The sequence below is a fragment of the Opisthorchis viverrini genome, assembly GCF_000715545.1.
Source record: "Opisthorchis viverrini unplaced genomic scaffold opera_v5_376, whole genome shotgun sequence".
In the NCBI taxonomy this organism is placed as follows: domain Eukaryota; kingdom Metazoa; phylum Platyhelminthes; class Trematoda; order Opisthorchiida; family Opisthorchiidae; genus Opisthorchis; species Opisthorchis viverrini.
In genome coordinates, this window is record NW_008752033.1 from 458,337 (window position 1) to 469,835 (window position 11,499).

At 46.2% G+C, this 11,499-nt stretch overlaps 1 protein-coding gene across 1 annotated transcript in view; it reads right to left on the bottom strand.

Annotated features, from left to right (window-relative positions):
* T265_15170 (hypothetical protein) overlaps positions 1 to 11,499 on the bottom strand; it is a gene marked incomplete at both ends in the record, with an annotated part of 39,371 nt that overhangs the window by 15,138 nt on the left and 12,734 nt on the right. The window contains 4 exons of the mRNA XM_009176905.1: positions 4,008 to 4,249; positions 9,357 to 9,695; positions 9,945 to 10,163; positions 10,670 to 10,815. Coding sequence (XP_009175169.1) covers positions 4,008 to 4,249; positions 9,357 to 9,695; positions 9,945 to 10,163; positions 10,670 to 10,815 — 946 coding nt within the window. The remainder of the gene's footprint in view (positions 1 to 4,007; positions 4,250 to 9,356; positions 9,696 to 9,944; positions 10,164 to 10,669; positions 10,816 to 11,499) is intronic.

Genomic DNA, 11,499 nt, shown 5'->3' on the forward strand with positions numbered 1-11,499 from the left:
ATCCGGCTCGAAACTCCCACGAAACAAAGAATACTGTCACCTATAGCCTCTCCACACTACCCCATGGGATTCATCTGCCCGGCTCTACTACCAAGGAGACACTTCACCGCACTTATCATCAAACATTACCAAGAAAGCAATGACCACGTGGGCTTTGGACAAGTGCCGGCAGCCGTGCATAACAGATCCTGGGTTTTGCGAGGGCGAACCGCCGTCAGATGCATCTTTTCGTCCAGTTGTCGCTTCCGTCGATAGTTTCAACCACTGTGCTACAAATTGCTAGCCTTCCTACCAACTGAACCTACCAACTGCACCGACCTGACGCCAGAGAGGCTGATTATTTTGTATTACCCCTGTATCGCGCCTGCCAGATAGCCCTTGCTGAGCGTTGTTTTAAACGGACGAAACCGCGCAATCTGACCTGTCACGCGACACGAGCGGCTGCGTCGACGCCGATTGAAAGACAGTCCCTCATATTCCGAACGTACTGCCTCCTGCGCCGTTACGGCCAACTCACACTGTCAGACTGCCCCGATATGTATGTTTGTACATCGTTTGGTACTTACTTCTTGTTGCCCCTATAGAAATCCGTGCTGTGACAGTGACTACTTCCCGCTCCTGCAGATTGCGTCATTGTTGATTGTACGTTTTCTTAATTCATGATGCTTACTAATCCGTTTTTCTGTAGAACCAGTTCCTGTCAGTCTTCAATATATCATCTACTGCCCCACGTCTGTCTGCTCCTATTGACTACTGGCTACGAACTGCGTATAATCAAATAGCCGCAATCGCCCTGTGAGATCCGTAACCGCCCGGATCTTACACACAGTAACCTGCCTTAATACGCAAGCGACTATAGAAAGCGACGTAAGACGCTTGGTTGAACTCGAATTTAATTAGCAAAGACCCAAAACGGATATATCTATGTTGATCGAGGATTAACACGTTCCAGGTCTGGCGAAACAATCAATCGGCCTCTTAAACGGTCACTATCAGGTCCGGCTCCCATGGAAACATATTGGCATGACTTACCGGATAACAAACACAGCCGAGAAGCGACTGAAATAACTTCGGCCCCGCCCACTAAAGGACCCGAATCTCTGGCGGCTGTATTCAAACATTATACGGGAACACGAGGCCAAGGGCTACGTCAGTAGGGCCTCGGGAGACCATTCTGAGGGACGTCATTCGTACCTCACCTATTCTTAAGCCGCACAAACCGAGGAAGGTGAGGATAGTAGTTGATTTTGCGGCGAAGTCTGGAAAACTGTCACAGAATGATTGTTTATATTGTGGACCAGATTTGACAAATCATATCACCGGAGTTTTGCTACGACTTCGTTTGAACGACACTGTGCTGTTTGCAGACATTGAAGAAATGTTCCTGCAAGTCCATTTGAAGTCAGAAGATGGGGCACGCGGACGGCAACTCAGAGCAGACCCCGGATGTTTACGAAATCAATGTTCGAGCGGTAAACTGGCCATTTTCGGCAACGCTTGCTTGGGGACAAGCTGCTTATGACAACTGTGAATCGTTCGATGAAAACGCTATTAGAGTTGTGGAGAACTTTTCCGCCGATTCTGCCCATCAAGCACTTAGGCTAGTCGACCAGCTGTCTAGGTTGTTGAAAAAGGGCGGCTCCCATCTGCACAAATGGATAAGCAACAGCGGTGAGGTTTCCTCCCAGATACCGGTAGACGAGCGTGTGACTTATCTGGTATCTTTGAACTCATTACATCCTGACATACACACGACGTTAGGACCCTAATGGTGTGTCAGGACTGACGGCTTTAAGTTTAAATTAGCCATATCGGAGCGTCCAGTGGACAATCGAGGTATTCTCTCGTGTACGGCTTCCTTATATGGGATAGGTCGCACCTCTACTGTTCCAACGGAAACAGTTGCTACAAGAGCTTTGTCGATCAAAATGTGGCTGGGGTGAAGAAGTTAATCAAGCTATTCAAGATGTTTAGAAGAAACGGAGAGACGACATCCGAGTTGTCGAGTCATTCCTAGATGTATCAAACCTAAACAGTTTGTTATCAACCATCAGTCGTTGCACATGTTCTCTAACGCATCCGAGCTTGATTATGGAGCCGTAGATTACCTGAGATGTGAGTCGCTACGACAAGTTTATTGCAGCTTTTTGATGGGAAAATTAAGAGCAGCACCTCTCAAGTCAGTTACTATCCCGCGGCTAGAACTTCAGGCTGCTGTATCAACAGTCAGACTAATTTGCCACCTAGTGAAGCAGAACGAAGCCCAGTTCGAGGGCTTAGGCGGGAACCCCATAATTTGAGGTTTGTACACCTTTTTGTTACGTATTTGATACATGTAGTACGACATTTTATTGACGAGCCCCAAGAATCCATAATTTGTGGCTTGTGATTTTATAGGTCACTCAATTGGGTTTCCCCGAATACGTCAAAGTATTCAACACGTTACATCTCAGACAGGACATCTATATCGTGCGTTTAGGCTAATTAACCAATTCCTTGCCCTGACATCACGGTCTTAGCACAGGATCGTACAGGAGTTAGTAAGAGAACCAGCTCCGAACATAAATGAACCATACAACTGCCAATGGAATAACCACTTTTCGTTGGGACAAATTTAAGTGGTAGTTCTTCGATTGTCCTTGACAGATTAGTTCTAATTTTGGTATCACTTTTGGCTCACTCAGAACTTACCGCATGAGCTATATAACCAGCCGGTTTTCGGCTGCACACGACACGCCTACACGCGTCAGTGTCCAGTAGATCAGCTGATTCGCAAGTTCTTTGGCTTTCTGGTTTGGCTAAGCGCATCACGCTATCAAGCGGCTATCCATACTCGGGTTCACGGTAGTAACAAGGCATAGAGAAAACTGCGGTCCATATCTGTGATCATCTACGCATTCACGTCGCTGATCCATGCGAAACAAAACTACGGGCGAATTGAGAAAGAGGCACTGGTATCGGTATTTGCCGTCCGCTGCTTCACAAAATGATCTACGGTCATTTATTCACCCTGCTGGCTGACCACTGTTGTCCAGTTTTGGCATGCCTGGTCATTGAGCAAATCGTATTCAATGTTGGGTGCTCACACCTCTCGAATACAATTTCGATTTTAGTAGAAACGCGCAGATGGCTTCGGCCAAAGGGATGAACTGTCACGCTTGATCGGTGACCACACTGTTGCGGAAGAGGACATTGCCATCGCCTCGCTGTCCGTGAACGAACATACCAGCAGCAGCCATCACAAACCGTCTGACTGTAGCGTATATCCCGTAAGATACTGTAGTTGATCTGACAGGGGACCCAGTTCCCCAGGACACGCTGGCCAGCTAACCCCCTGGACGACGATCTCCACCGTCGGGATTTCTTGTCAATAGTGGATGACTGCCTCATGTTCGGATATCATGTGTTGGTGCCATGCTCGCTACGTCTTCGGTATCCTGAGATTAACTGGATGAAAGCAATCGTAAGTAGTTTCGCTTACTGGCCAAACATGGATTCGGACTAGGTCAGAGGTTGTTCGCAACGAGCCACCAGCTACGCTGCCTCGGCCCGAACCAACCTGGTCTCGGGTGCATGTTGACTACGCTGGTCCAATTGACGAAGTAGCCCATCTTATCTTGATCTAAGTTTTTTCGTCCTTCAAAATCGAGGCAGCAAAAGTTCTCCTCCGAAGGTCTTGTCTTGGTCTTCTGCGACGGGAGTAGTTGGGATCACGTCGCAGCTGGAGATTTGTGCTCCTTCTCGTGTCGCATGTAACAGTGATCATCCCGTAGACCTCAAAACCTTAGCCACAAAAAGAATACCGTCCAAATAAAAAATAGATTCAATATAAAGGCGGTTTGTTTAGTAGTGCCGAAAGTTCATCGGGATCCAGGGACGAGATGATCAGCCGCAGAGCCGTTTGCACTCCGCGGCGGAAAACGGGCTGAAAAATACATGGGGGACAAGAGAGACTGCAACCGCATCGATCAAGACTCTGATCAAAGAACAAACCGGAGGATACTCACCCAACCAGGGTTCGGTCGGATTTTCGGAATTGTGCGGCAACTGGAGTATCAGCAATGTCTAATTCAACCAGACCGGCAATGCCACGTAGTCCAGCGAGGGCAGACAGTCCAGTGAGTGGATTGGCGCTCACATCGATTCGTTCAATTGAAACCGCACTGCCGGCATCCTCCGGGTTGGCGGCTAGTGGTGAAAAGGAGTTCAGATGACTCAAACGATTGCTGGACAAGTTCAACAGGCTGAGCTGTAGAAATTAAAAAAAACAGGATAAAAAAGGACATGGTTACACAAGGCAAAGTCACAGAGCATAAGTAATGTAACAATCGATTGTGATAACCAAGGAGGATACGATTTGCAAAAAAAGCGTCCGCTAGAAATTAGATAATGGGATGTCGGTGAATCACCTTGGTCTTAAAGAATATTTTCGGAAGAGAATTCTACCATTTCTCTAAACTTGCTTTTCCAAAACCTGAAGAAAGCGAAAATGAAAATGAACGAAGATCATTGCTCTAGCCAAGACCAAAGACCGATTAGTGGTGCGCAGATCGACGAGGTTGTGGAGTAATAAATAATAAATAAATCGTTAAGCTGTAATACTCTTTCGGTGCCCAGCTGCCATGCCACCCGGAGGAAGTACGAGGGCTGGGATACTGCCAGGTTGCCCAAGCCTAGACAAAGAAGTCGAGAGGTAGACGTCGGGTTCGAACCACGGACCATCAGGTTGGTAAACTCGCGCTCTAACCAGTTGAGCCATCTCTTGAGTACGACTGGATGATTGTGAAGTGACTCAGTAACTCAAGCGAAAGGATCGCAATTCAGTGGGTTGAGATGCATACCAAACCGTCCATGCCGATACTATGCTTCTGCCCTAGGGCGACCCTCTCCCATATCGACCACTCCTCCGATAATAAAAAACTCATGGCGTGGGCTTCAAAGGCCCACTGTATGAATGACAGGCAATCACTAGTTTACACCCCAGGTTGATGAAACACTAGTGATTCGAATGTTCTGTTACCGCTCGGTTAAAGAACCTCGATACCGCCTGAATTGGTGCATTTGGACGCCCGCTGTGACATGGTGGTTCTAGTTAACCATCATTTGATGTCAGACCAAGCCAGTGGAGCCAAACAAAGCGGAAGGGTGATGTTGTGAAACAAGGCCAACAAGGTATGAACAAAGTGCTTAAAAGTACAGTGAGATAGTGAACTTCGACGGAACAACACCGTCTGATACGTAACGTCTATACTGGTGTGGAAGATTCCGAAGATGCTGTGTGACTTTCCAGGGTATTCTTTGAGTATGATTGAAATCAATCTTCGGTGGAACAGCTGTGATAATACCTACACCTTCGAAACCTAATTAGAGTTGTTGACTCGCCCTCTCCCACAAGAGTGACCTTGTTTCCCAGGGTCGTCCTCTGAGAGTACACTATAATCATATAGCATCCACCTACAGTTATGTTATTTTTGTAGATTCTTGTCTATCAGCCAGATGTACTGAAAGCAAGCAGACCAAACGCGAACAAAGCACGCCAGAATAGTCACTAACTACCCCGAAAGTTCGAAATGCTTTAACTGAGCTCGCACACATCTCCAAGTTGATAAAAAATGTCCAGGTTGTCCAATTGTGCTCATTTTCCAGGAAAATATCCGACTGTTGAAAATAGGTCCTGTAAGATCAGTATCGGACCACAGACTGATCGCTTCTACCTCAAAACATTTTTTCAAAAAAAACCTTGTTCGGAAAGTTGACCACAACTATGAACATATCAAGCCACATTTAATTCGCATATAAGCACCCCGCCCGATACTTGTTGCCGTAGCCTTCACTGTACACAACAGCCTCAACCCCTAACGGAAAAGTCCAGCTGCCATCTTTGGACTACAGTGTTTGGAATCCCTGTCTATAAAGACTTCGTGAATGTTGTCGCTAGTAACTTCATAAATCGATGACGATCTGCAGCTTGTAGCGGCGACAAAGCTATTACCTATCTAATCAACCCAGGTATCTCCCGTGGCGTCAGTCTTTACCCGTTCTTTTGATTTTTGTACATAAGGATTCTTCCAGTGATAGGATGACTCATCCACTGCGTGTATGCTGGTGGTGGTCCGATCCCTGATCCTTCGAATTTACATGCCCTTGAAATAAATTCGCATTTGGACTGCCTGCTGTTTGAGAGACAGAAGATGGGCACACGTTATGATGCCCCGCACCAGAATTTCCTACATGCTAATTGGTCAAACATCTGGGTACCACGTCGTACCGTGGCCTGCTCTGGACAGCAGATGTCGAAACTACCGAACAGGTAGACCATTTTTCCTCTTTGAAACTTAGAAACCACTCATTTCCACCGGACGCACCCTGTACCTGTATTTATGCTGCTCTACCGCCTTTTCCCGGACTGAAGAAAAAAAAGTCCAATTGTGCTCATTTTCCAGGAAAATATCCGACTGTTGAAAATAGGTCCTGTAAGATCAGTATCGGACCACAGACTGATCGCTTCTACCTCAAACCATTTTTTCAAAAAAAACCTTGTTCGGAAAGTTGACCACAACTATGAACATATCAAGCCACATTTAATTCGCATATAAGCACCCCGCCCGATACTTGTTGCCGTAGCCTTCACTGTACACAACAGCCTCAACCCCTAACGGAAAAGTCCAGCTGCCATCTTTGGACTACAGTGTTTGGAATCCCTGTCTATAAAGACTTCGTGAATGTTGTCGCTAGTAACTTCATAAATCGATGACGATCTGCAGCTTGTAGCGGCGACAAAGCTATTACCTATCTAATCAACCCAGGTATCTCCCGTGGCGTCAGTCTTTACCCGTTCTTTTGATTTTTGTACATAAGGATTCTTCCAGTGATAGGATGACTCATCCACTGCGTGTATGCTGGTGGTGGTCCGATCCCTGATCCTTCGAATTTACATGCCCTTGAAATAAATTCGCATTTGGACTGCCTGCTGTTTGAGAGACAGAAGATGGGCACACGTTATGATGCCCCGCACCAGAATTTCCTACATGCTAATTGGTCAAACATCTGGGTACCACGTCGTACCGTGGCCTGCTCTGGACAGCAGATGTCGAAACTACCGAACAGGTAGACCATTTTTCCTCTTTGAAACTTAGAAACCACTCATTTCCACCGGACGCACCCTGTACCTGTATTTATGCTGCTCTACCGCCTTTTCCCGGACTGAAGAAAAAAAATACTGTATTCTGCTTATTGGAATCTCCTAACTACTACTCAAGTGTTTTGGACTCACCATGGACTACGCCTAAGCCTTGAACTACATAGTTTGTTGTGGACTACCTTAGCATTTTAGGCAAAAGTCCCACACAACTTGCCTCTGGCATGTTTGCCCCATTGACCACAACTATGAACATATCAAGCCACATTTAATTCGCATATAAGCACCCCGCCCGATACTTGTTGCCGTAGCCTTCACTGTACACAACAGCCTCAACCCCTAACGGAAAAGTCCAGCTGCCATCTTTGGACTACAGTGTTTGGAATCCCTGTCTATAAAGACTTCGTGAATGTTGTCGCTAGTAACTTCATAAATCGATGACGATCTGCAGCTTGTAGCGGCGACAAAGCTATTACCTATCTAATCAACCCAGGTATCTCCCGTGGCGTCAGTCTTTACCCGTTCTTTTGATTTTTGTACATAAGGATTCTTCCAGTGATAGGATGACTCATCCACTGCGTGTATGCTGGTGGTGGTCCGATCCCTGATCCTTCGAATTTACATGCCCTTGAAATAAATTCGCATTTGGTCTGCCTGCTGTTTGAGAGAAAGAAGATGGGCACACGTTATGATGCCCCGCACCAGAATTTCCTACATGCTAATTGGTCAAACATCTGGGTACCACGTCGTACCGTGGCCTGCTCTGGACAGCAGATGTCGAAACTACCGAACAGGTAGACCATTTTTCCTCTTTGAAACTTAGAAACCACTCATTTCCACCGGACGCACCCTGTACCTGTATTTATGCTGCTCTACCGCCTTTTCCCGGACTGAAGAAAAAAAATACTGTATTCTGCTTATTGGAATCTCCTAACTACTACTCAAGTGTTTTGGACTCACCATGGACTACGCCTAAGCCTTGAACTACATAGTTTGTTGTGGACTACCTTAGCATTTTAGGCAAAAGTCCCACACAACTTGCCTCTGGCATGTTTGCCCCAGGAGGTTGACTGGACACCAAACACAATATGTAGGTCGTAGCTACTGATACAATATTTGGTTGCCGACATTACTGATGCTCACCAAAGACTAACCGGTGAACAGTAAGTAACACAGCATTACAGCCACCCTTCCCAAAAAGTCCCTCGCTCCACCCCTAAAGACGGTTTCCTGAATTTCTAATTGCCTTTGTCGATCAGATGGGAACTCTTCAAAGGGAACTGCCAGTGGACAAGGGATACCAGTAATGTCGTACATGCCCTTCCTCTGGCCAGGTAGACCTCATAAACTAGGATTGCTAACACTCATCAACTGTCTTAATCTACCATGAATTCCGCATATACCATCATTTTTCAAAAATTTGGTTTCTACTTTTGTGTTGGGCTGTGACATCCCTTCCACACATAGCTGCCGAAGCACGAAGGCTGAGATACTGCCGGATTGCCCAAGTCCAGACAGGAGCAACTGAACAGCTAGGGTTGGGCACAAACCAGAAACTCCCGGTAGGTAGTTTCGCGTCCAAACCGCTGGGCTATTTCGAGCTCATACAGATAACCGGTCATGACTGCTTATTCACACATGGAACTATTGGGTTACCGGATCACAAGTACATCGGCCGTTCATAAGAGTTGCTTAGTTGCAATCTCTGAAACGGTATAGGGGGGAATAGGTTTGCTAAAGTAGGATTTCTGTTGACAACTGATGCAGTTATAACCCGACTACTAACACCCGCAGCTTCTGACCAAAACCAGCATGTAAAAGTTTTCGCATGCGAAGATCAAAGACACCTGAAGCCCAAGGGTGATTAACAGTCACTACCGATGCGGAGCCGCCTGCTCTGGTATTGTTCAAATCCCAAAACCAGACTGACTGTCACATACTGCTTATAGTATTTTCTGCCATCCACATAGCCCTGTACTTCTCTATTGGTGAAACATTCATCCATGAAGTTATAAGCATATGGTAACACGGTACGCATGACAACCACAGCTGGGGGCAGTAATCCGTGGAAGTCGCGGACTAGTTTCATTGAGAAACCAAGCGGCGATCTTTCGGACCTGTATATTGTTATTGTATAATGAAAATACCTCAGAGCGGCTAATGAGAAAAGACCACAAGGAAAACTGAAATGGTAGCAATCCAAAGCATTCGCATATACCTTGGCCGCGTTTTCCTTGAGAATGTTGATCATTGCATGCACCACGGCAGCTTTGTTCAAAGGCAGATACAGTCCCTGACTGAGTAAAGTGGGATCTGTGTGAAGGCTGGATAGATCCAGATTTCTTGTGCCTGCATGGAATCGCTCGACAAAACAACGCCGAAGAGCCGCCACCCAGCTGTCCGGTAGAGAATATGTGAGTTCACCAGACGTGGAGGATAAATTGGCCGTATCGGATTGAGGGACTCGGGGTTCATGTACAAGAGTGATATCACCGATAAACGTTTTGTTGTCTGAAGGGTCTCGGATTGATTGCAAGGCCTTTCGATAAGTCATCAGCTGTGAACAAAAAAGCATTCAGACAGTGAGGTACAGAACATGGTGTACTATAAGGAAAACCAGATCGATAATGGCACTGGGTAAAATAATTGAGTAGGGTGTGCGGATATTCCTAAGACAAGAAAAAGAGAATCAGACGGAGTTCCGAGAAAGAAAGGTTTTCTCTCAACAAGGCACAACCACGAGATATCCTCAACCGCAAAAACAGATGCATACGCACAGAGAAGCCGATATTACAGAAAAACATACCTGTCTTTGGCGGATTTTCGCATACAGGACTGAATTGCGACCTTCGATGCACACGTTGTAGAATCGGAGCTGAGTGCCAAGGGCTGCGTTGACCATTTCTTGTACGGCGTTCAATGGGTGCGTTGCACCGTGCACCACGGTTATTCGAGCCCAGCTCTCACCGTGGGCCAGACCAGTATTCTGAGCGGCTTGGCTGGATCCCGAAGGCGTTGGAAGCAACTAAATGATGGATAGAGGCATGAGCGGGTAGAGGACTGGAAGGAGGTTGCGACCTAGTATGGTCGGACATGGTAAGATCAACCAAAAACAATAGCTTATCGGGCCTCATGTCTTTCTCGCGACAAAGGTGAGGGAAATCTTTATTCAATCAGTGACAAGATAGGACACGAATGAAGTACTAAAAATACAGACTTAAGATGAAGCCACCATTCGGAATTCGAAATGAAGTCTTCACTAAAAAGAGCCACCTCCCCAAGACAACTCTCATCTTCCAACCTTACTACCCATAACTTAGAACAAACCATAACGTACTAATGAGGTTAGACAGTCGATTTAGTTTATCAGCGGCTTATCCAGTGGCTTATTCCGTTTGAACGAGCAAATGCGGAAACGACTGTTGTGTCAAGTGTCCGAGAGCACAATCGTATATGAATCAAATAACTTTCAGAATAACAGGCAACATTGAAGGAGGATTCAGGGACACAGGGCTTGGCTACTGCACTCACGTTCATCGCCACAGCGCGCTTGAGCATATCTGATGGAAACGAACGACGCCCTTGACCAAATCCTTCGCGCCGGTGACCAAGGTGCCCGGTCGCTCGTGGGAGATGGTCACCACTACCATCATTATCGTGGCGACCACGGAATTCGCCTAGGACAAAAAAAAACAAACTGAGTTAGGGAGACTCGGCAAGTGAAAAATAAGGGGTTAACATAACAAAGTTATGATCATCACCATAGATAGATTTACGTACCAGGTGGTGCCACGTTGCTCAGGTGGACTAATGTTGTATATTTGCTCTGTTTTTCAAACGTTTCATCATTTATTGCTAAATCACTTTCTTCCGTTTTCAGCTCTGTGTCAAAGTTTTGGATGAATAAAGCCTAGCTTTCGGGCCCTCCGTCTTTTCCATTGCCATTCTGATTGTCGTTGCACTCTGACCCTCGTCGTACACAACAATTTATTCATCCAAAAAAAAGTTTTCGAACAATGGATCGATTCTTACGTCCTGAACGATTTGATACCGACCCCAATACTCAAGACTCGGCAGATACCTGGGAGCATTGGTTTTGTACTTTCACAAACTTCCTAGAATCAACCGGTTCTCATTCCCCAGATAAATTGAAAACCTTGTTCAATTACGTCTGCAAAGACTATGAATCAGCCATCGAAACCTTGCGAGAAATTTACGTACAGCCGAAAAATGAAGTTTTTGCACGACATCTTTTGAACACTTGTAAACAGGACGGAGCTCAGAACCTTGATCAGTTTGTGCAGAAGCTTCGCAGTTTATTGCCAGACTGCCGCTTTACAGCCGTCAGTGCAGAACAGCAT